Genomic DNA, 27,164 nt, shown 5'->3' with positions numbered 1-27,164 from the left:
TGCCACACGTTGTAAAACAGTAGATTTGATTACTATACAACACTGCTATCATGCATAAATTAAAATAATTTACAACATTATAAGTTCTATATGGCAAGTATGCATTATGAAATATTCTTAACCACATGTTTTAATGTGCCTTTAATAACAAAGCAAAGAACCACCTTTTAAACATTGATGTGTTGTATCCACAACAAGAATTTATGAGAAGAACACGAAAACAACTCAGAAGTTGCAGGATGCTGCAGAAACATAACCCTTATTAACGTTAAGCAATTAAAAGCAATCAACCAAAAAATAATCCATCCTGAATCTGGTCTTCCTCAGCCTTATTCCTATAAGCTAATATGGTACTTGTATTAGTACTTATATTAATAATGCTAACACTAATTGCTGTACATTGAAGAGATTAAAGGACGATGAAATAAAGGAAGTTGTTTGGTTTTCCTTTTTCTTTTGTTTTTGCAGAAAAACTGAATATAACTACTGATGATCCTCGGTGGATTGGAGCATGGTGGGCTGGTTTTCTCGTTTGTGCAGTACTTCTGTTTTTCACTTCTTTAATTATGTTTGGCTTTCCTCGATCCATGCCTCTGAAGCATTTTCCAGAAAACAAATTGTCCAAGTTGTTGCTTCCTATTAAGGAACCCAAGGAGCAAGGAAAAAATATTCCTGATGGTAACAGAGAACAAGACAAAAGAGAGAAACAAGTGTGCTGTCACCATTTTTTAGGTAAATATTGCCAGCGATTACTTTTATAAATTTTGTATTTTGTTTTATGCATTTGTTTGAATGTAATTGTTATTGTATGGGAAATACTGAAAACCATGGTGAAAATAAAGACCAAACAAAAAGGGGACTGAATTACAGGATACATTTTGCTATAAATTTACAGATTCTACAAGGCATGTAGTTTATTGGGTTAGACTGAGACCCAAAGAAAATATAATGTATGATAGCAGCCTTTAAACCTGTAATCTATGAATTTTCACACATGTACTGTATATACTATATAAGGGAAAAAGTGTTGACAAAGCACAACAGAACAATGCATATGGAAGGTGAACAAGAAAACAAAGAGAAGTCCAAAACTGAAGGATTGTGCATGGTGCTGGATAGGTTGAAGTAGGAGAATAATTAATATAATAAACTGTACTTTTGAATCTTTGTAATATTGTTAGAGATTAATTGTGGGTAATTGATTGTCTAGGGTATTGGACTTCTTTAGTTTTAGAAATATAGGCAACTTTGAGAAAGGTGAACTGAAGCATTTCAGTAGACACTTCAAGAACTCACCTTCTACAGTTTTGTTAATTTCCAGAATCTCATTTGTGTCCCAGTTAATTTGGTTCCATTTTGGTATGATATCATTGTAGTTTCCGTTGTTTTTTTAATTTTACAATTGGTTCACTTGTTCATAAACGAATAGTGTGAACACGTAAACCAATAGATTATGCTCACAAATAAATTAATTTTGGCCTGTTTAGCCTCTCGTATTACAAAACAGGATTGAGGGGAGTTGTACCATAACCCAAGCACATAAAACTCAAAAAATAAGCGACGATGGATGGGATGACATTCAATCTAAGGGCACTCCTGTGTACACAACTGCCCATACTCATATGGGATCAATTTGCCAAATGCCATAACTTCTGAATTATTGAGCTGATGTGTCCTACATTGCCACCCCATAATTTCACTTCCGCAGAATGTAAATTGTAATGGGGAACTTGGGAACATTCACAGTAATTGTTATGTGGTATGACAAGAGATCTCAGCAAACACTGATAAAGGACAATTAGCAGTTGTCTGAACTGCCAAAAAAGCAACAAGAGAATTTGGAAAATTATACGGGAAATGGTTTCACAGTTTGGTTGCAGCTAAAAGTTAAACAACAGAGATAATATCAAGCAGAAGAACTCTACTGATTTGTCATTACAAGCTGACATGCAAATACTCAGTGTGCAGCACATGCTGAATCAAAACCTGGCAGGATATCATCAGACATTTGTCAAGAGAATCACCTACCTGTAAGGGTGTGACCACAAGAAAAATGTTTTGGAGATGAAGGAAGAACAGAAGGGTTGGGTCATTGAAGGGTGCATCTTGTAAATGGCCAGAATATTGGACAAACTCTGTACTGGCATGCCACAGAGTAGGCAGGGTGGTTAACTGAACTGATAGAATTAAAACTAAGGAGTAATAGGTACATAATTCTTATCTCCCCTCCCTCAACTTGTTGTATAGAGGACACTGCACATATTGAAGGGACACATTAAGGCCTACAGAAGGAAAAGTTATGTACCATAAATATTTAGGTGGCAGAGGGCATTGAGAGGGGGAGAGTGCAAGAAACATACTGTCCAATGACAGGGAATCCAAGATTCGTCTTTGGTACCTAGGCCTTTAATAGAATATCAGGGCAGAGACCCCATAGGCAAGGAGCTAGAGACACCAGAAGCTGCCAGAAAGCACTGCCATCCATCTGAGACATAGAAAGGGTGGACAGGATTTGGAGATGCAGTGCAGAGGAAAAAAATATAATAGGGAGATGAGAGAAAATTGAAAAGGGAGACAGGAAAGGAGGATAGCTGTGTCCCGAAATAGAAATGGTACAGAGTATAGCACCTGTATAGTTAGCCCAAAAAAGACACGTAGCTGTTTAACTTTTTATGTTTGCGTGTTTTTGTTGTGTCATCTCCTCTGAGTGACCATGCCTCATTAGTGCAATTTTCTAAATAAAAACCCTTGAAACAAATGCAGCCTCTCTCCAAATAATTGTCAATATTGGGGCAGCTACTGTTGTAACTGGTAAGACTGACAAGAAACTAATTTTGACACATCAGAACAGTTTTGATTAAATAATAAGTTCTGTATCCTTCTTTCAGAAAAAAATATTGCAAGAATCTGTGATAAAATAATTATCTTCTAACTACTATTATTTGTATTACCTCTGAAAATGTGAAAAGCGTGTTTTCTGAAACCTGAAGCTTTTCCAACTTAAAATGAATATATCTGGTGTGGCAGACGACCGGGGACCTCACCCCATCCGGACGCCTGGAGGACCGGGAGAGCTGCAATATCTTCCCTGAGACGCAAGAGGGTAGCTTCCCTGGATTGCATCGGGGCCACAGACTTGAAACTTGGAAGTTCAACCCTGTTGGGGACCGTGGCCACTGCCACGGGGTGCCTGAACAATCCCGGAGCCCTGGACCGCAGCACTTCCGCCATTTCCGGAAAATCATCAGGGTGCACCTGGAGCATATCTGGGTCCAACATAAAAGGGGCTGCCTCACTCCATTCCGGGAGCCGGAGTGGGGAAGCAGAGGACAGAGCTTGCGGAAGAGAAGAGGAGGCGGCAGAGAGGAAAGAAGAAGAGAAAGAGAGAAAAGAGAGGATTGTGAGCTATTTGTGGTGCTTTGTGCACTGTGTGTGCTGTAAAAGAAGCAGGAAAATAAACAGTGTGTATTTTGGGATATTGTTGGTCTGAGTGTCTGTCTGTGTCGAGGCTGATCTTTCCACACTGGTAAGGTGTAACTCGTCAGAGAGGAGCACACTTGTGACATCACTTATGCAGTATCGAGCTGCTGAAAGAACTCAAAATCCCAAGAACATGACAGTTAGGGGATGGGCTGGTCATGCACCGCATTCTTTGGATTTTCAATGTTCTCCTTTAACAACATAAGTTTTTGAGACAAATTAATTGCATGCCACAATTTTAACTTTTAAAAATACTATACTCAGCCTCTAAATACTGAATGTTAACATGACAATATAACAGGGTTACATTTTTTCAGTATTTGCAAATACAATTGCCAATAAACTTGTAGAAAAGCTTTTCAGTTGCTGCCTGAGGCTCTCTTCTGGCCTGGGATGCATTACATTCTATGGAAAATAGAGGGGGCTCATCAACCATTCCCTAAGATGACAGAGTTGTACAAAATAAATATTTTAGTACGATAATGTAAATAAGAATGGATTTAACAGAGAAAGTAACTAAAAGTTAAAACAAATGAAAGGAAAAGAGGAATCCTGTTACCCATCTGGGCCAACATACACGTGACAATTTTCTTACTCACTAGTGGAGTGGCTGCTTTACCTTCCATTACTCAGCTGCACAAATACTCCTCGCTTAGTAGTCTCTGGTGTGACACATGGAAAATGAGTTTTTTTCCCAAGACTTACATATCAAAACAACAAGGTCATTGGAGGTACTCTAACAAGGAGCTCTTATGCCACTGTCAACAGCGATTTCTGGGGTCAGGAATGCCTTAAGGAACTCTTGGGCCGTTCAACTAGGTGTTCTCACAGTCATGAACACCAGCAAATGCTTAAAGCTTGGCTATCTTATTAGACTGCAATGAGTCACACACTTTAACAGACCGTTCTGCTTCCAGCTATTAGATTATTAAAGGTTCCATTTCCCTGTTCTTAATTTCCTGCCCATGGAGTATTCGTTTCTGAAACACTCTTTAAACATACATTTTACCATCCCTCAGCAGTACTAAATTTATCTTGCCATTTGACAAATGTGTTTGTGCTGGAAGCAAAGCACTTCCATGCTGTTCCATTCAGGAATGGTCCCTGTTTTGTGTCTGTTGCTACAGGGAAGGTTCTGACTTCTCTAAACTTTATATTGGAGAAGAAAATTGATGGATTGATCATGAGCTTATTGTGATGAATGTTTTATGTGATTAGCACGCAAATTAAAAAGATTTCAATCAGGTTCTGTCTTTTGCTTAAATGTGATTAAGTTTAAAAAAACAGAGTTTTGTGTTTCCTTTTTTTGGAAAAAAAGAATGATTGTATGAGTAGAAGAATTTATTATTTTGTTGCTCTTTTAATTCCTGTTACTTTTATAGATTATATAACAATTAATGAGTTACAATTCACTCAGACATTATTTAATTCCTTCCCTGCCCATCAATGAGAAACCACTTTTTCATTGATAATTGAGAGATGAAGCAATCCAAATCAATAAATAATGAAAAGAAATGCAGTACACTGTACTTTATTCAGAACATGGATTGATCAAGTGAAATACATACTCTAAAATGCGTTTTGATTAAAATAATTAAAGATTTTGTAGTCAAAAAATAAAATACTAATAATTATACCCCTTTAATCGTGTTTGAATTTTACAAAGGACTTCATTATATTTCATCAAGAATAGAGCATACCAGTAATTAAATATGGTGTAGAAATCAAATTTTAACTGTACTTAGATATGCATTACATTGACCTGACTGAGTTGACCACTTTATTAATTTATTATTATTATTTATTATTATTATTAATTTATTTATTTAATTTATGAACTGATTGTTTTTTGTTTGTTTCTGGCATCATTTTCAAAGAGCCCAAATGCACAAATATATCTGAGAACTAATATAAGGTGAGAGTGTGACTTGAGAGTGTTTGGTATGGGGTCCTCAAGTTTATCCCGGGGTATCCACTGCTGGAGAACCCCTGAAAGTTATCCGAATTTCATTTAATCACATGCTGGTGGCAGTGATGTCCAGCAAGAAGGTAACCAACATACTTCCCCAACACACTGAAGAGGGCAGGTCAGAGGTAGGTTGGGGAGCTTTGACCTTTACAATATACTAATTTGTGAAGTTACAAAATGTTCAGGATAACTGGAAAAGACTAAAGAAATATATAAGAAAAGGCAGATTCTTTTTTCTTAGGGGACTGCCCTCCGTTAACTTGGTCAGTGACATTATCTACATGTTCTACAAGTCTGTGACAGCCAGTCTGATTTTCCACACTGTGGTATGCTGAGCTGATAACATCACCTGAAACAAAGCCCACTGAATTAACAAGCTAATTAAAAAGGTGGGCTGATGTCGACGGTAGAATAGAGGAACTGTGCAAGGATATGAAGGATATGGCCCAGAAAATTAAGGATATGAGCCAGGATATAAAGGATCTGGAGGTACATTCAGGCATTAATCCCACTATTAATTTGAAATAAAACTTTGAAAAAATAAACAAAAGCAAAGAGAAAAAAAGAGCATACAGTACATGACAATAAAATCAAAGTAAGCAGTATTGACCTGGAAGAAGTAAAATTACAACTCACATCAAGGAGATAGAACAAATTATATTTGCTGCCAATGAAAGAATACATACTTTAGAATCTGAATGTAATGTGCTTCGTAATAAACTTGTCGTGTCTGAAGATACAGATACAGGAGGAACAACATAACAATTGAATGACTACGTGAACAACTAGAAAGTAGACACCCAGTGAAATTTGTAGCAGTACTCTTTTCTTAAATACTAGGTGAAGACTTCAAAAGTGACACCGAGATTGTAAGTGCTTATCATCTATGTGGGCGGAATACCTCAAAGTCATGAACCCTCATAGTTACATTTGCTGAACTACAGGATAATGAAAACTTGATTTTCCATCTCAGATAGAAGGAACAGATCATATTTGAAAACAGCAAAAATTGTACATTCCTAGATTTTCCTCCGGCAACTGCTGCGAAACGAGCTGCATTCTACAGCATCAAATAATCCCTACGAAGAGTTGAAATTAGATATAGTCTTCTGTTCCAGTTAATGATTAATTCTTTGTCTAGACCTCTCTAGAGGAAATGGAACAAATACTAAAAAGATGATTCGAGCCATTGTTAAAACAATAAATGACCATAAATACTGAATCACCAGAGGTCTTTGGATGCAGAAAAAGCCTTTGATAGACTTGAATAGGATTATCTGTTTACCACACTGCACAGGTTCAGCTTTGGCCCTAATATATTTTCAAGGATCAAACTACTCTATACTAATCCAGAACTTTGAATCCGCATTAATAACAAAAGCTTTGAATACTTCCAATTACAACAACATACTCAACAAGTGTGCCCACCAACACCCATGCTTTTTGTGTTAGCTATTGAGCCACTGGGTGTTCCTTCTTGTAGAATCTTGAGTTAAACAGGATTATTAGAGAAGGATTCAAACAGAACGCATCACTATATGCAGATGACATGGTGCTTTAAATATCACACCTACAATTACTGTACATTTACCATTAGTCGTAAATATGTTAGGAGAATTTCTGCATTAAGAATTAATCTGAATAAAAGTCTGTTCTTCCTGGTGAACTCCCTATCACATCATACTAGATTTGATAGCTATTCATTTGGGGAACCCCTGAATTCACAAGTAAATATAAAGATCTCCTGCAATAAAATTTTGGAAGTACCATGGTCAAAATCAAACAAGACATTCACACATGGTCCACTCTCACCATAACAGGGAGAATTAATACTATTATAATGAATATCCTACCTAAGATGCTATATACAGTCATATGAAAAAGTTTGGGAACCCCTCTTAATTCTTTGTGTTTTTGTTTATCATTGGCTGAGCTTTCAAAGTAGTAACTTCCTTTTAATATATGACATGCCTTATGGAAACAGTAGTATTTCAGCAGTGACATTAAGTTTATTGGATTAACAGAAAATATGCAATATGCATCATAACAAAATTACACAGGTGCATAAATTTGGGCACCCCAACAGAGATATTCCATCCATAGTTAGTTGAGCCTCCTTTTGCAAATATAACAGCCTCTAGACGCCTCCTATAGTCTTTGATGAGTGTCTGGATTCTGGATGGAGGTTTTTTTGACCATTCTTCCATACAAAATCTCTCCAGTTCAGTTAAATTTGATGGCTGCCGAGCATGGACAGCCTGCTTCAAATCATCCCATAGATTTTTGATGATATTCAAGTCAGGCGACTATGACGGCCATTCCAGAACATTGTACTTCTCCCTCTGCATGAATGCCTTTGTAGATTTCGAACTGTGTTTTGGTCATTGTCTTGTTGGAATATCCAACCCCTGCGTAACTTCAACTTTGTAGCTGATGCTTGAACATTATCCTGAAGAATTTGTTGATATTGGGTTGAGTTCATCTGACCCTCAACTTTAACAAGGGTCCCAGTCCCTGAACTAGCCACACAGCCCCACAGCATGATGGAACCTCCACCAAATTTGACAGTTAGGTAGCAGGCGTTTTTCTTGGAATGTGGTGTTGTTCTTCCACCATGCAAAGCGATTTTTTTATGACCAAATAACTGAATTTTTGTCTCATCAGTCCAAAGCAGTTTGTTCCAAAATAAATCTGGCTTATCTAAATGAGCATTTTCATGCAACAAGCGAATCTGTTTGTGGTTTGAGTGCAGAACGGGCTTCTTTCTCATCACCCTGCCACACAGATATTCTTTGTGCAAATTGCGCTGAATTGTAGAACGATACAGATACACCATCTGCAGCAAGATGTTCTTGCAGGTCTTTGGAGGTGATCTGTGGGTTGTCTGTAACCATTCTCACAATCCTACACATATGCCGCTCCTGTATTTTTCTTGGCCTGCCAGACCAGGGTTTAACAGCAACTGTGCCTGTGGCCTTCCATTTCCTGATTCCATTCCTTACAGTTGAAACTGACAGTTTAAACCTCTGAGGTAGCTTTTTGTAGCCTTGCCCTAAACCATGATACTGAACAATTTTTGTTTTCAGATCTTTTGAGAGTTGCTTTGAGGATCCCATGCTGTCGCTCTTCAGAGGAGAGTCAAAGGGAAGCACAACTTGCAATTGACCACCTTAAATACCTTTTCTCATGATTGGACACACCTGTCTATGAAGTTCAAGGCTTAACGAGCTAATCCAACCAATTTGGTGTTGCAAATAATCAGTACTGAGCAGTTACATGCATTGCAATCAGGAAAATTACAAGTGAACCAAAAATTTATGCACAGTCAGTTTTCACATTTGATTTAATTTCATAAAACTAATTACTGCTTCACTAAAAATCTTTGTTCGGAAAACACCCCAGTACTCAGATGTTCTTAGGAAATGAAAGACATACCACTGTTATCTTTTTTGCTGAAAGTAGAGTAAATTATTATGCAGGCTGAGAGGGGTTCCCAAACTTTTTCATATGACTTTAAATATATATATATATATATATATATTACAGAGTATACATGAACAAATATTTTTTAAGAAATTGGACTCAATTACAACATTATCCATGCATTATCCAATTATCATTATCCATTATCATTAGACAGTTGAAAAACACTCCAAGTGATAACAAGTGTTACTGCTGGTTAATCTAGTAGAATCTGATCTACACAGTTAAATTCTGTTAGAATCCAACATTTCACATGTGATACAAGTGGTTTCCACACATAGAAGTTAAGGAACACTGAGTAACATTCAACATCAGTTTTGCCCATTGCGTTTCAATGGGGGAAACAAGTGAATTTGAGATGTTGATGTGTACCTTGGGGTCTACTGAAGCCAATCCCAGCTAACACAGGGCACAAGGCAGGGAACAAACCCTGGGCAGGGTGCCAGCCCACCACAGGACACACACGCTAGGGACAATTTAGAATCGCCAATGCACCTGACCTGCATGTTTTTGGACTGTGGGAGGAAACCGTAGCACCCGGAGGAAACCCACGCAGACACGGGGGAAAACATGAAAACTCCACACAGGGAAGTCCCGGGAAGCAAATCTGGGTCTCCTAACTGCGAGGCAGCAGCACTACCCACTGCGACACTGTGCAGCCCATTACAACATCATTCATTTGCAATTCAAAATAGCCATGCATTTCAAAGTTGACTCAACAAAATCTAAATCAGAAGGCATCATTGTAGTATCTACGTTTCATTTTTAATAATGGGCATCAAATACTGTATATACAAATATAATTATGTGGGTAAATTACACTCTATATTTTTTCAAATTACAAAAAATCTAATTGTGTTTTAGAAGACATTTCCAGAACACACACATATATATTTTTTTTACCAGTCCCTTTTCTCCTTCTTTTGGGTGAGGGTTGAGTTTCATTTTGCTTTATTTTTTTTTCTTTTCTTTTTTGGTTTTCTTGTATTTAATTTGAAGTAAATGGTTATATCTAAATGTTATGAATGTTATGATTTATTTGATTAATAAAATGCTATTGCATTGTTCTGCTTATCAAAATATAAAATATTTTTAAAAAGGCAGGTTCAGTTATGAGAAGCACTCTGGAGAAGGAGAGTATTAAAACAAAATAGAGTGCCATTATAAACAATGCTGCACATCCACTCTCTGGCACACTAACACTGAGTACTTTCAGCCAACAATATTATTCAGCACAAGTGTGTCAAGAAACACTACTGGGGCTCCTTTATATCAATGGTAATATGCCCTCATAATGTCTCATTTTATATCTTTAGCCAAATAAGAAGTTTTTTCTTCCTTTTTAATAATTCTCGTGTGTATCTGAGAGGGTTTGTTGTCAGTTATAATACATTTTTATTTATTGAGCTTCTGTAAAAAGCTAACAATAAATCTCCCTTTGGACAATAACGTTCTATCTATCTGTCCATCTGTACTGTAGTGATTTAGATGTGACTTGAAATTTTTGAAGCAAAGTATCTCTCAGGCTGTGAATTGTGATCTGTTTTAATGGTAATCTGAGGATGAGAAAGACTATGGTGAAAAAATGGAAGTGAGAAAGTACATTGAGCAACTGTAAAAATGGTCCTATATAGGACAAAATTTCTTCACATGGTTTTATTTTCTCATTATTTATATATGGATGTTGTTGTGTATAGAATGTGGTACTTTCATGCTATTACATTGCAACATTAATTGTTTTTTTGTGTGCTCATCTTAAAACAGATTCTTCCAAATATATGTAAAAGACAAATAAATTATATTCTTTATTATTTTCTGAGAAGCCACACATTAGTAGTCTGGGTAGGATTATACATTTAAGGAATAATAAATTAACATGCAGAAAAAAGTTCATCTTTGAGAGAAGTGTCATTTAACTCATACTTTTATGTAAAGCTAATTATGGTTTCTTTAGGTTCAATCGCTTTCTGTACTGACCCGATTTTCACAAAAACTCCCTAGTGACAGAGAGGCAGGAATGTATCAACATGCTCAGGATAATAATTTCAAAAACAGATTTCCATTTCATGTGTGTATTCTAACCTTGTGAGTTCAAATGAAATGGTTATACCACTGAGAATATCATGGAATTGTCTGGACAGATAATGAAAATTCTTTCACTCACCATTCCATGAAGCTTTATAAAACTAATATCATGTGGAGGAGTGCTTGAAAGCACTTCTTTAACAGAACTAAATCCAACCTCCTGTACATGGCAGCTGAGCCCTTATTTTTACAAGACGTCCTGCACCTGAAAAAGAAAAACTGAGTTATATAATACCTTAGTTATGTAAGAGAACTCTTAGGAATTCATTTTTGCAGAGAAGTAGGTAAAATACACTATCAAGCACATTTCTTTTATCATAAATGGCATATGTTTTTGTTTCAGATTCAGAATCCTCTGTGGCATTGCAAATTGTACTTTTCTACATTCCTTTTTTTTATAGTAAATTAGATTTAAGAACATAAATTACACTGCACAAAACTCTATGAAGTTTTGCCAGTCACCATGTGTGGGTTTTTTAGTAGGACATTAAAGAACCCTCGTGAGAGTCTATTGAACCTCTTTTTATATGAGCACCAGATCTTTTCTAGTTGATGAAATATGTTTAATATATAATATATTGAAAATAGTGTATGTTGAACCTTAAAGTGAATGTTCAAATAAGTACACAAAATAAAAATTAAATGACTGAGCTATTTTACTTCTGAAAAAAAATCTTTACATGATAATACATTTTCAAATCAAGAATTAAATTCAATTTTGTCTTGATGGTGCCATCTGCTGGTAAACATTAAATAGAAAAGATTGTAGATAGAAGAAATCCAATACATTATACACTTATAAATAAACAAGAGAAAGAATTTGATTTACAGTACAATGTAATATATTTCCTTGATTTTTTTCAGTACTCTGGTTAACAGGCCAGGTTTAGAATCATAAACTTTCTGGTTGAACCGTATTGATCACATATTTGAACTCAAACCTGCCTTTGTTCAAAATGTGACTATGTAATATATATATTGTTGAGGCTGGACCGGACACAGACAGGCAGACATGTTCATGTCACCCAACACACGTTTATTTTCCATTATGTACAGTGCTCACAAACCTCACAGTCCCCAAGGTCCTGGCCACACAACACAATGCCTTTCTCTTCAGGCCGCCTCCTTGTCCTCCTCCGACGTCGTCCTACTTCCACCCGACTCTTGTCTCTGCCTGAAGGGAGGCGGCCCCTTTTATATGCACCCGGATGTGCTCCAGGTGCTCCCTGGCAATCTTCCACCGGCACTCCCCAGTGTGGTGGAAGTGCCGGCTGCACACCCCGGAAGCACTCTGGGTGTCCCCTCTTTTCTTCCAGGGTCCCCAAGTCATTGGGGTGCCCCTGGCGGTGACCACAGGCCCCTACAAGGTAGAGCTTCCAAGCTTTGTACCCGTGGCCCCCCAAAGCAACCAGGGCAGTCGCCCCCTCGTGGTCTGGAGGAGGCACAAGCTCTACTCTGGTCCTCCTGGGCGTCCCGGCTGGGTACCACCCCCATCCGGGCACCATTATATATATATATACAGTATATATATATATATATATATATATATATATATATATACAGTATATATATATATATATATATATATATATATATATATATATATATATACAGTATATACTACATTGTCACATATATATATGTTGTAACTAGTATAGTTGTGTTTAAATGTCAAAAATTCTCTGTCAAAGAAAAGTTTTTCCATTAGAGTGTATTAGAAATAATTGGTAGACTACCGGTAGGAAACATAAACTACTGCACAATATAGTGAAAAAATTATTTCTGTATAATACCTTAAAATCCTTATTTATTCAGACCTTATACTGTCAATTAAATTAAAAAAAAATTCAGGGCATTTGTCCTGATTTTGGAAATAATTCGACTCTAGCCAACATTCCAATTTGAGACAGTGGCATCACTTCATCTATTATTATATATTGTTATTAAAAATATACAGTATATTCACATTAAAAGGTAAATTCACTTGGAGACATTATTAACAATGACTTTTCAAATGTTAATGATGAAATTTAAAAATAGAACTTATTTATAAATGTGCCTGTCCTTTTAGACTTAAGATGATAAAGAGGTATATGGGAAATATTTCATGTAAAACTGTTAATAATAAAATGTGAAGTTTAAATATTTTAATCACACAAATGACAAATATATTTTAAAACTTGGATATGGTTAAGAAGATGTCCACATTTTAAATTTGTTATATATAGTTAAATATTATCTTCACCTTAACAACTGAAAATCAAACACTTTAACTTATACAAACACAAACAAATTGTTAGAGCAACTGTCACTATGTCTTTATATTACTAACCATACTATGGTCCTTTTTTACTACATACAACTTTTATTCCCATATATTTTTTCAAAAGCCCATCTTTCACTAATTTTTTGGATCTTGGTTTGTCTTTAGATTGGCAGACAGTTGTTTGGAACATGTGGTTGAATACTCAGTTAGTAGTGGCAAAAATTGCAACATACTGGCTAAAGCAGAAAACAGCTGCTTCGATGCCTGCTACTAATTCACTCTGCAAACAGAGTAAACTTAACACACCTTTACTCTCAATTAAAAAAAACAAATATTTGTCAAATATTGTAATACAGTTGTATACCTGTAAAACACCCCAGAAAACCATTCACAATTGAAATGTTGCTGGTGTGTAATGGAGACCTGGGTTCGCTTCCCGGGTCCTCCCTGCGTGGAGTTTGCATGTTCTCCCCGTGTCTGCATGGGTTTCTGCCCGAGTGCTCCGGTTTATTCCCACAGTCCAAAGACATGCAGGTTAGGTGCATTGGCGATTCTAAATTATCCCTAGTGTGTGCTTGGTGTGTGCGTGTGTGTGTGCGTGTGCCCTGCGGTGGGCTGACGCCCTGCCCAGGGATTTGTTCCTGCCTTGCGCCCTGTATTGGCTGGGATTGGCTCCAGCAGACCCCCGTGACCCTGTAGTTAGGATATAGCGGGTTGGATAATGGATGGATGGATGGTGTGTAACGGGTAGCGTAGTCATGTATAGGTCTAATTTATCTTGCAGAACCAGACGAATTAAATGTATGTCAAGTAACAACCAGACTGAATAACTCAATTTAATATTAAAGTGGGTGGGAACTATTAAATTGTTCACTCAGTGTGGCATTTCTAAACCAATCAAACGTCTCATGAATGGACAGTGATTTAAACAGCAAAAACAATGGATAAAATTCTATGGCAGAAAACCCTCCTAAAAAGACCTCTGTTAAACATATAAATGTGTCTGTTATATGGGGTAAACATATGTGTTAAGAATAAATATAATCTGTTGCAAAAGGAAAAACCTTTCTGTAAAACCAGATTATAGTTTGGCCATTAAGCAAGTTATTAAAGAAGAGCCACAGGAGATATCATTTTCAGTCCTCAGTACATCGGAAACAGTAAATGTGCCTAATGACACTGACACCACTCTAGCCGAACCATGGACAAGGCTGCACAGCACCCAATGTCTCACTGCAGGTCAAAAGAATAACTAAAGTAGGCCAACATTACTGTCTAACTGGAAATACTTAACAAGCCATTCCTGAATATAATCACAGTGTTTTAACACATAGTGCATAAGTTGCCAAATGTTTAAAAACATTTTTATATGTATATAGTTGGTAAATGTTCCTAAAATCAGCACTCTGCATTGATAAAGTTAATTTATAATGGTCATCCTGATGTTGTGGTGTTGCATCCCAGCATTGTGTGTGTCTGCTTCTTCAGTAAGGGGGCCAGATGCAGTGTGAGTGCTGAAAGGGCAAGACGTATTTTCTAAGCTCTCTCTCTTGACTCTTTGGAATTTTGATTTTCTAAGAGTATTTTACCTTTCTATATGAAACACACAAGTTACTGTCTATAATATTTTGTTTCATTTGTATGCAGTTAATTTATATTAAAAGTCATTACAGCATTTGAAAGGTCTGCACACATAGCCATTGCTTCATGGCATCTTTGTGTCTGTGGCATATTGAAATCACAAAGCCTTAATTTTCTGTGTTGCCTCATTTTATTATTGTGTTATCTTAATATGAAATATTTTATTCAGATTTTTTTTATTATGGTAGAAATAAACAGAGAGAGAGAGAAGTTGATTCCTTGCATGTTTTTTTGCTTATGTAAGGTATGTCCATGTCATCAATGTAAATAGATTCTTGTCAGTCAGTCAGTCGTTTTCCATAAATAGATTTTTGTGTAAGGTGAATTGTTATATTTATGTAAATGGAGACATAGTGAGAGCGCTGAAGAGGAGTAAAAGAGAGAGAGAGGTTGATTCCCAGTGTGATGCCCTTGTCTTTTTTTTTTTTTTGCTTGTGTTAAGAATAAAGAATTGTAGCCATCCAACTGTTGTTTGCCTTTACTTTCAACCCACACGACCTTGAATGCAGAGAGAAAGTGGGAAATGGTCGGCTACACACACACACATACATATATATGTATATATATATATATATATATATATATATATATATATACTGTATATATATATATATATATATATATATATATATATATATATATATACACACACACATCTAAATATACAGTACATATATATTGTGGGGAACAGCCCGGACACAGACAGGTAGACACGTTGGTTTCACCACACACACGTTTATTTACATTATTTACATTCATTGAAGTGCACATTCCCAGTGCCGCAGCACCAATCACCCCTTAAGTCCTGGCCACAACACAATGCCTACTCCAAGTCTCTGGTCCGCCTCCACTCCTCTTCACCAAGCTTTGTCCTCTTCCACCCGACTCTTGCCCCTGACTGGAGGGAAGTGGCCCCTTTTATACACCCCGGAAGGACTCCAGGTGCATCCTGAGGCTTCTGTAGCCACACCCCTGTGTGGCGGAAGCTCTAGCGGTGTAACCGGAAGTCCACCGGGTGTCCCCAATCCTCTTCCCAATCCTCTTCCCCCCAGCACTGAGCTCCCAAGGCATCGGGGCGCCCCCTGGCGGTGACCACGGGCCCCTACAGGGTTGAGCTTCCAAACTCTGTACCCTTGGCCCCCACATCAACCAGGTAGGATGCCCCCTCGTGTTCTGGAGGAGGCACAAGCCCTCCTCTGGTCCTCCTGGGCATCCCGGCCAGGCATGAACCCCCGCCGGGTACCACAATATCTACACAATGGTTCCCTAAATGCTATTTTTTGCTGTTTTTCCATTTCAAAATGACAGAAAAAAATATAAATTAATTATTAAGGTTCAGGGAATGAGCTATTGAATTGATAACAGCAATTTTACCTCTCAGTCTTCTCTCAGTGTCAAATCTTTTGTTCAGTTTCTTTTTCTCTCCGTCCATTCATAATTATTTTATGTGTATGTCTAAAACAGGAGTAGAAATGTAATACTGCAACCCTGAACATTTAAAGTGCATGGACTGGAGGAACTTTGCAGTGGGTAAAGAGGAAGAAACCCTGTAGGCAGAGTTTTTTTCAGTGGTGGAGTCCACTGCTATTCACTACAAACTTTTTTGTACTGTTCTCATTCGAGAATTACTGCTTTTTATTACCAAAAATACTGCTTTTTATTACCAAAAACACACAAGCCCTAACTACAGAATTGGCCCCAACTATATACTGTATAGTGCGGTCCCTGTATATCAAAAGAGGCGTCTTGATAACTTGCTCTCTATCTGTTCAACCACCATGTTGATACCCTCTCACGTTCTCCTGTATTCCGGTCACACTCGACTTATGCCTGTTGACATTTTGCCTTAACTCACCTTACAACTTTAAGACTAAAGGGCCACATGCAGGAAGTGGCTTTTAAACCAAAAACAGCTGATTCCTGTAAAATTCTTTAATCCACTTCTGGGGTCAGGAACTCCTTTCCATTGATTTCTCTGGTTTTGATTCATACCTGTCGTTTATTGATATTATTTGCATAAGCCTATAAATATCCCCTTTCTTCATTTGGAAAGTTTCTCACAGTAATTCAGGGCTCTCTGTCAAACTACCCCAAAAACTGCATGGATTTTACTAGATATTTTATCATTCTGAGGGTAATGTCACCACAACATCATTCAGTATGGTTGCTTGCTATGGGCAATGTGATTTTTTTGCTTGTGTTGTTGTAGTTACTGTGCCCATTAGCAGTCACCTACACAGAAGTCACATGAGTCATTATGTCATCATCTCAAGGGAATTTAAGATGGGAGCATGGTTTCTTAGGGACGATTTCTACAAAATACTCTTGTTGCTAGTGATTTCCTTATTATTTGGTTTGCTTTCTAGTTCTTAATTTCTGGCTTTGTTGGGGTTTTTTTTCTTGTTGGACAATCAGTATCGTTGTGTATCTTTTGGTATTTTGATATTTGGCTGTAACTTGACAACAATTTGTCTACCTGTCCTTAATCTCATCCTTAATCTAATTTTCTAGTCATGTGTTTTTTATTTTTTTACTGTCTTTTTATAGTGCATGGTCATACAAAAATCTTAATAGTCCCTTTTATAGTTCCTCTTAGCAACTTTCAATATTCTGAATCTAAAAAATAAAAAAACAACAAAAAACATTTTAGAGGTAAAGTCTTTTAAATAAAAATCGACTGTATCTGAAGATCACATGCCTGAGTGAATAATTTTGAGAGTACATTTGTATTGCTATGGCAGCTCATATACTGTAGTTAGAAGTTCCTTGAAACAACCAACAGCAATCAGACTATCAAACCATGCAACTAATACTCATCTCTTTTAGACTTGTAGATTAGGACTGGTGAGGGACAGGCTATTAGAGACCCAATGAATGAAAACGAGAGTATTTTAGAAACAACTGGGGCTGCCTTATTTATTTACACATAGGAAGGTTTAAATTCCTGCTAGAGAGGCATCCCATGAGAGATTTAATTTAATGTAATTTTTTCATCTAATTATTGCTAAACTGTTTTCTTAATGATGCCAAAAAATAAGATTATGTTGCATTTATTTTAAAACATCTGAAATTAGAAACTTCAAATGCCATGTATACTACTTTTTCTGCTTGTTGATTTATTAGATAAATTTCAGGCTACATGTGAAGCAGCTACATGATAAAATGTTGATTTTTAAATTTAAAACATCAGAGTCAATGGCTAATTTAATTTTAAGTTTGATAATTATGGCTCGTGGTGGCATGAACAGGCTTTCATAATAGTACTTTTTCAAAAATGTTTAATAGGAGAATTGAAGAGATGTTCTTTGATAAACATTATAAATAATGCTATGTGTTCAGTAATAAAAGCAAACAAATTGATTCCTAGTTGTAAAATGAGAACAAAACTAGTAAAAGAATCACTTATTAATTAATTATAAGCAAAACATTATTGTTTCAGAATTTGAAAAATCCCTACAGTCCGCAATATTTCAGTCAGAATATAGAGAAGCAGAAGTAGGATCTTTAATTGATTCAGGCTCCACATCAAATATTATGGATTTCAAATGAATGAAACAATTGAACACTGACTTTTTTATAACAACATAACAGCCAAATCTTAGATTAACCTATTTATTAGTTATAGTCCTACTAAATTAGATTGAAAAGCGGTTAGTATTTTTTGACTTTCCACACTCTGGGATAAATTTATTTTTTATTGACTCCAATCAACACTAAAGGATTCTAGATTAACTTTGAATATAGTCCCAGAAGTTATTTGCAATATGTTTTCCGAAGAAAAATATGTAAATATGTATATGTAAAATAATCATTTTCAGTCTATCCAAGTAACATGGATTACCTCAAATAAAACTTTAAGTTTTCTTAGATGTTTTAGTAAACAAAAATAATTAGTATTTGCTCTTCATAGACTTATAACTGTGCAATGTATTTTTATTACACAGTGCCTAGCTGCAAAGAAGCAGCTACTGGGCCGGTTCCTTTAGAGCGTTAAACTTAGAAGGGGGTTACACTGGTGAGAAGTGCATGTGACAGTCTCGCTGACTTTTTCGAAATGAGCATCATTGTGAAAGTGTGTGAGAGTTGATGTATCACCTCACAGGCCCAGGAGGAGGAGGTGAGAACTTTTCAAGTGGTTGAATCTTTATTAGGGCTATACCAAAGAGCAGGTTTTCACTGTTTGGCAGAATACGAATATTCAGTTTCTAGGGAGGCCAAATACGAATATGAATACAAATTGTACATTAGTTGAAATCTGAGCACTTGCTGACAGTCCTATGTATTTAATATGTCTTTTTATGAAATTATTTTATTATTAACTAGCTGCGTGTGGTTTTCAGGACAAAAAACAACCCACAGACGCCCTAGCAGTTTTACTATATTCGTGAACTTGGAGAGGTGTCAACTAACTCTTAAGAATTACCCAGAGTACATGGACCCACCTGTGCTTGCTGCCCTACTGGCTTTCGTAGGAAGACACTGGTGATGCAGCTGTATCACTGCCACATGAGTCCTATTAATCTTTGTCTCAAGAAAATACCTCTAGAAGATAGACAATAATTTTAGTGAAAACTTCAGGCCTTGCCCTCTGTTGCTGAGGTGTTTCACTTGCACATTGTTGTGTTGCGGCAATTGCTTTGTTTCAATATTGTGTCCTTTCATCTGCGTCATTAGCACAACATTGTTTTTGCGTGGCACCATTTGCTGGACACAGGTCTTTTGTAGCCAGCGGCAGAAAGATTTAGTGCACGGTGCGCCTTCTAGTGGCTATGGTTGAGCGTGAGCAGAGTGGACTGCTCCATACTCACACACACACAGACACACACACACAGGACTTTCATTTATATATGTCTAATAGTAGTTTGACACTAAAATAAAAATTATTTTTATACACTAAACAAAACTGAAGACTTGAATTTCGATAATTAATTTTTTAAATATTAATGCAGTTAATGTTTGGAGATATTAGTGGTTCTTGCTTCTACCAATGGAAAATTTCCATGTTCCAATTTAGATTTTTAGATTTGAAGATCTTCTCACTGAAAAAACATTACCAGCAATCCTGAATAATCTTTCACTTCCTACACTTTTAGCTGGTTTTCCCAAATAGACACTGGCTGCTCTATAGTGTAAAGGAAATCTAAATTGATTGTCTTTCTACCATGAGAGGAGATCACTGTCATGCAGCAAACTGCTCTCTGAAATATAGGTCGAAAATTGATACTCAAATGGCAACAATGCTTATGTGTTGATGTTTTTGTCATCTAAACAGTCCCAGCATGACCAAACTCCTGCAATGATTTTTAGCTTTTTGTGTTGGAGGTTCTGCTGTCACGTGTTCACTTTCTTGATTGTTACAGATACAGGTATATCAACCTTTTTCACAGCTTGTGAAGTATATTGTTTCACTTCAGCTAATGTCATTTATAAAGTGAAATGTTTTCTTTTAAAACATGCATCAAGTACAGTTTAAACAATGTGGAGAGGGCTTACTTCGACATTCTGGACACTTTTGCGTATAGACTTCTAGAGTTCCAGCACCATTTTTTTTTTACTCCTTAATTACTTCTACTGGACAGCTTATTGTTAATATACTGATTAAGGGCCTTACATGTTGGAATAGCTATAGAAATGGAAGTGATTGGGGGGTGGAAATGCCTGTTACACCTTGCCTGATGAAGGGGTCTTAGCTGCCTCGAAAGCTTTCATTTGCGATCTATTTAGTTAGCCAATAAAAGGTGTCATTTCACCCTACTTTCTCCTGTATCAATCTATGGCTAACACAGTACAACACTCTACTGTTATGGCATACCCGGCATAAAAAGCAGCTTTGTGAGTAGTGTGTACAGATAAAACACACAGAGAGCACTTTGATTGTGCCTCTTGGCTGTTAAAGTCGGTCATGATGCGTGAACTGCTGCATCCCTCCCATTTGGACCCTGACCCCAGGTGAGAGGAGTGAGGTGGAACCAAACAGTGGATGTGACTAAAAAGAGGTGCAAAGCAGCTGGGAAGACATGTTGCTGAAGATCATCTTAGAGTCATGGCAGAAGCAGCTTTGAATATGCCAATGGTCCTTTTAAGGGCCGCTCACCAGCAATCAGCGCAAAAAGGCTAACTCCATCCCTCTATCCTTTACACAGCCCCAGTTGTTACAGTATTTTTAAGATACATTTTTAAATATTCAAATTTAACTCTTCAAAACTTTTTTTAAAATACACATACTTAAATTCTGTCATTTTTTTGTCTGAATACAGATTTACACTCTAATCCATATACAGTGCATCCGGAAAGTTTTTTTCCACATTTTGTTATGTTACAGCCTTATTCCAAAATGGATTAAATTCATTTTTTTCCTCAGAATTCTACACACAACACCCCATAATGACAATGTGAAAAAGGTTTACATGAGGTTTTTGCAAATGTATTAAAAATAAAAAAATTGAGAAAGCACATGTACATAAGTATTCACAGCATTTGCCGTGAAGCTCGAAATTGAGCTCAGGTGCATCCTGTTTCCCCTGATCATCCTTGAGATGTTTCTGCAGCTCAATTGGAGTCCACCTGTGGTAAATTCAGTTGATTGGACATGATTTGGAAAGGCACACACCTGTCTATATAAGGTCCCACAGTTGACAGTTCATGTCAGAGCACAAACCAAGCATCAAGTCAAAGGAATTGTCTGTAGACCTCCGAGACAGGATTGTCTCGAGGCACAAATCTGGGGAAGGTTACAGAAAAATTTCTGCTGCTTTGAAGGTCCCAATGAGCACAGTGGCCTCCATCATCCGTAAGTGGAAGAAGTTTGAAACCACCAGGACTCTTCCTAGAGCTAGCCGGCCATCTAAACTGAGTGATCAGGGGAGAAGGGCCTTAGTCAGGGAGGTGACCAAGAACCTGATGGTCACTCTGTCAGAGCCCCAGAGGTCCTCTGTGGAGAGAGGAGAACTTTCCAGAAGGACAACCATCTCTGCAGCAATCCACCAATCAGGCCTGTATGGTAGAGTGGCCAGACAGAAGCCACCCCTTAGTAAAAGGCACATGGCAGCGCACCTGGAATTTGCCAAAAGGCACCTGAAGGACTCTCAGACCATGAGAAAGAAAATTCTCTGGTCTGATGAGACAAAGATTGAACTCTTTGGTGTGAATGCCAGGCGTCACGTTTGGAGGAAACCTGGCACCGTCCCTACAGTGAAGCACGGTGGTGGCAGCATCATGCTGTGGGGATGTTTTTCAGCGGCAGGAACTGGGAGACTAGTCAGGATAAAGGAAAAGATGACTGCAGCAATGTACAGAGACATCCTGGATGAAAACCTGCTCCAGAGCGCTCTTGACCTCAGACTGGGGCGACAGTTCATCTTTCAGCAGGACAACGACCACAAAGCACACAGCCAAGACATCAAAGGAGTGGCTTCAGGACAACTCTGTGAATGTCTTTGAGTGGCCCAGCCAGAGCCCAGACTTGAATCCGATTGAACATCTCTGGAGAGATCTTAAAATGGCTGTGCACCGATGCTTCCCCTCCAACCTGATGGAGCTTGAGAGGTGCTGCAAAGAGGAATGGGCGAAACTGGCCATTCAAAAAGACTTGAGGCTGTAATTGCTGCCAAAGGTGCATCGACAAAGTATTGAGCAAAGGCTGTGAATATTTATGTACATGTGATTTCTCAGTTTTTTTATTTTTAATAAATTTGCAAAAACCTCAAGTAAACTTTTTTCACGTTGTCATTATGGGGTGTTGTGTGCAGAATTCTGAGGAAAAAAATGAATTTAATCCATTTTGGAATAAGGCTGTAACATAACAAAATGTGGAAAAAGTGATGCGCTGTGAATAATTTCTGGATGCACTGTATGTGCCCATTGTGTCAGCACACAGAAGACTGATGTTTTGTTACTTGCTATCTGATTAAGACACTAAAATATTCCTTAGCTGAGACAAAGGCACACCATAGCAGTGAATGAAATGCAAAGAGCTATTTAAAATATATTGTAAATACCATATGTGAAGGACGGGCATCCTGGCTAAGAGAGAAGAATAATTCTTACTCCACGCAGATGGACAGGTGTCTCGAACAATGGAGTGCCTCCTTACCCAAACGGGAGGCCCTATGCGGATGGACCGGCATCTCGACCAGGAAGTTCCTTTGTTCGGATGGGAAACCCCAGGCGGATGGACAGGCGTCCTGATCAGTGATACCTATGGTACCTTTCCTGGCCGTGATAGTAGGGACGGACAGAAAAGGACTGTCTCTAGGGGGCCATTTTAACCCCAAGTACACTAGATGGCAGCAGCCCTGGATATCGATGTCCATTCAGACACCAGCCGGGAATGACGGGAATTGTATAGTAGTCCTGTAACACAGTCCTGCTGGGGTCCGGGGGTGCAGCAAGAGGGTGCTGCAGTGCTGCAGGGAGATACACCCCCTACTATTTGGGACTTCCATATGACCCGGAAGTGCTTCTAACGGGCAAAGCCCTGGCACCGGAAGTACTCCTGAGTCCTCAATAAAATCTAACGGTACTGCCTTCCCCAGGCAAGTCAGAGCTGGGAGGAAGGAGGGCAGTGCAGTGGATACAGGAGAGTTGACTTGTGCTTATAAAGTACACTTTGTAATAAAACACCCTTTCTTTGAACACAGGCCTGTCTTGTGTGTTCATTTTCGGGGTTTGGGGCTTTCTGGCACCCCCCTTGCCTTCACAATATTTATAAAGCAAGTATAGAAAAAATATAATTTTTTTTAAACAATAGGGTATTAACACTCCAATCACTCCAGCAGTGTCCCATTCTTTCTAAAATTGTATAGGAGATACATTACAAATTAACACTTCCTCAGTAAGCCACTCAGTTATCAGTGTTTGGACAGTCAAAGTACCATAGTGTAGAATCATATTTTAGAGATAAACTGTTATCTTTGATAATGTATGCAGTGATTACACATTTGTAATGTTTATATTTAAACATTCTTTGTGTTTTAAGATTACAGCAAGATTTGCCCTTACAGTGGCACTTTCTATATTGTAATTAGCTGTTTGAGAAATGTGAGAGAATAGAATAGAAGGAAAATGAAAAAGAGAACTCTTTTGGACTGTAAGGTGAATGTGTGGCTGCAATATTAAAATGCTGAGAAGAAAAACAATTTCTGCTTTTTACAGTACTATATAACAAGGCCTTGTGTCAAAGATAGTTTTCTGCAGGGTAAAATCCATATTATAAAATAATATGTGTCTGTGTGCCATTTGGTTGCTATGTCTCTGCCATTCCAACAGATGGCACACCACAAACATTAGTAGTAATAAAATGTATTACAGTTGTTATTCCAACAGATGATGTATCAAAAACATTAACATTGCTTTTACGAGTCCCATACCAAATGGCATATACTGTAATAGAGACATATACATTGCATTTGTCATTCCAATGTCTTTTATTCTACAAATGTTTATAATGCTCCATCTGCTGAAATGACAAATGCAATGCATTTTATTTACGATATCTATTACAAAATAAATTCCAATAGCTGGTGTACTACAAAGGTTAACGCTGAGATCTAAATTGATTACTTAGATTTCAACCCACTCTGGACTGTTAACACAGCTAGTATTGTTAAATAAATGTTTAAACATGAGTCAACTATTAAATGGTTACTGCAATAACAATTTAACACTGGCAATTTTACTGTGTACAATTTATGCGTTTTGAAATATAGAATGATTAGCCTGACTGAAGACATACATACTGGGATTAAATCCTTCATTGACAAACCTCAATTCTATGTTTGTAGAAATTACGATTGACGGATGCCCTCTCCAGGGACTGTTCCTGCTTTGCACCCTCTACTTGCCAAGATAGGCCTTAGCTTTCCCATGCCCCTGCTCTCGATGAGCAAGTTTAGAAAATGAATGAATAGATTTCTTTCCCTGAATGTGCAAATCAATTAAGACATAAGCTATACAAGATATATCAGTGCTTTGCATTTCTCAATTCGTAACTGATTAAGTCGTATATCCATGCAGTTTCTTGCCTATTTACTTCGGCGGCCGACACCTGGTCCCAAGCCCAGGGCGAGAAAGGAGGAGGGTGGTCGGCCCGCCACGCCGATCAGAATCAGGAAACCGAAGAAACCGAAGCCTTGGGGACCAGAGATGCTGCTGAGAAGTGTGCTACTGGCCAAAGACCCAAATTAATTACACCAAAATCGGAAATACGAATCGCCGCGTGGAATGTGCGAATGGGACATCACGTCGGTCAAAAATAAATTATTGCCAAGGAATTATCGAAATGCAAAATATCGATCTGTGCGCTATCAGAATTGTGGCTCATGGAAGCCGGGACAATGAAGGTCGATCCGCCAACAATCGACGAGACGATGACGCTATTCTATTCCGGTGGTCACAAACGAGAGGACGGTGTTGGCTTTATGGTCGATTGACGGACTGCTGCTAGTGTTATCGCATTCCAACCGATATCTGAGTGCCTGGCGGTTATCACTATCGATGGAATGATCAAGACCTATATCGTATCCGTCTACGCTCCAACCGAGACCAGCCCGGACACGAAAAAGGACGAATTCTACGATCAGCTGCAACACACACTGGATACAATACCCCAAACCGAATTAATCATAGTCGCGGGCGACTTTAATGCACGTACGGGTGCAGATCAAACCAGATGGGAAGAAACAATGGGCAAATTCGGACATGGGGAAATCAACGACAACGGAGTACGCCTTTTATCTTTTGCAGCGTCAAACAACTTGACTGTCAGCAACAGCATCTTTCGTCACCCCCTTAAACATCAACTCACGTGGCGAAATCCATCCGGCAACGATGCGGCGATATTGGACTACGTTCTGGTCAACACTCAAAGATCAACGTGCGATGCGTGGACCCGACTGTGGATCGGACCATTATCTTATCCGAGCGAAATTGCGAATGAAATTACAAAAAGCGAAGAAAAAGGCGTCACCACCAACTAGGAGGAACTGGGCCTGTCTACGAGACCCAGCAACTGGACGAGAATTTCAAATCGCATTATCCAACAAATTCGCAGCACTCACAATACCAGGCGATATCGAGGCACAAGAAAAACAGCTATCGGAGTCCATTGTGGGGTGTGCAATGGAGCTGTGCCCACCCATCCGTCGACGGACGCAGCAATGGATTTCGGATGATTGTCTTGACCTTATCGACCAGCGAAAACAAATGAAACACGTCGATTTCGAGCAGTACCGACGATTAAACAAAGAAGTTCGACAGAAAATTAAATCAGAACGGGAAGCGCACTGGAATAGCGTTGCGGCCGACATGGAAGAAGCAACGTTGAGACACGAGTACCGGACGCTGTACCAGACAATCCGACGGTTAGGCGGCAAAACTACATCAACGAATGACAATATTAAAAAGTCGGATGGAACTTTCGTGAACTCTCCTCATGAGCGCCTGCAGCGGTGGAGAGAATTCTTTCACCAGCTGTACAACTATGATCCGCCACAAGGTCCAGTGCCCGAACCACCGATCATCGAGCAGCCGATGAATCAGTTTCCCGATACCGAACCAACAATCAATAAAATCAATAAAATCCCTGAGAAATGGTAAAGCACCGGGAGGAGATCAAGTAACCGCCGAGATGATCAAAGCCGGAGGAGACGTCTTATTACAACAACTCCACGTTCTCGTAACGCATATATGGCATTCAGTTCCATCGGCGTGGAAGAAAGCGATCGTTGTGCCTATTTTGAAGAAAGGTGACAGTCGGGAATGCAAGAATTATCGCGGTATTAGCCTCCTCTCGATTGTCAGCAAAGTTTTTATGAAAATCATACAATCGAGGCTACACAAACATCGAGAGCAAACGAGTCGGGAAGAACAAGCTGGATTTAGACCACATCGAGGATGCATCGACCAGATATTCGCTCTCAGAATTCGATGCGGTAAACGAACTGTCATCGTCTTCATTGATTTCAAATCTGCCTTCGATTGCATCGATCGGACCAGTTTGTGGAGAGCCCTAGAGATCGAACATGTGCCGCTGAAAATCATTTATCTTCAAATTAGAAACTTTGTTAAACAAAACCTGCCCAATTTTCCTCACCTCCCACCTATGTCTATGCCGGAAAAAATATTTGGCACGTAGACTTATTTTGCTCAACTGGAAGAATCCTAACTTTCCCCTTTTAAGTCAGTGGGTAACTGATGTTATATACTATTTGAAATTGGAAAAAATCAAATTTGCATTTAGAG

The 27,164-nt window shown here is 38.2% G+C and overlaps 1 protein-coding gene across 2 annotated transcripts in view; it reads left to right on the top strand.

The window, feature by feature from the left end:
• The window catches only part of LOC114654151 (solute carrier organic anion transporter family member 3A1-like), a 333,533-nt gene that overhangs the window by 231,814 nt on the left and 74,555 nt on the right, over nt 1-27,164 (top strand). For both annotated transcript variants that reach the window (XM_051929431.1, XM_051929432.1), the window contains exon 5: nt 469-732. In XM_051929431.1, the coding sequence (XP_051785391.1) occupies nt 469-732 (264 nt within the window). The remainder of the gene's footprint in view (nt 1-468; nt 733-27,164) is intronic.

This window comes from Erpetoichthys calabaricus, chromosome 7 (assembly GCF_900747795.2).
Source record: "Erpetoichthys calabaricus chromosome 7, fErpCal1.3, whole genome shotgun sequence".
NCBI lineage: Eukaryota > Metazoa > Chordata > Cladistia > Polypteriformes > Polypteridae > Erpetoichthys > Erpetoichthys calabaricus.
This window is presented reverse-complemented; position numbering and strand designations above follow the sequence as displayed.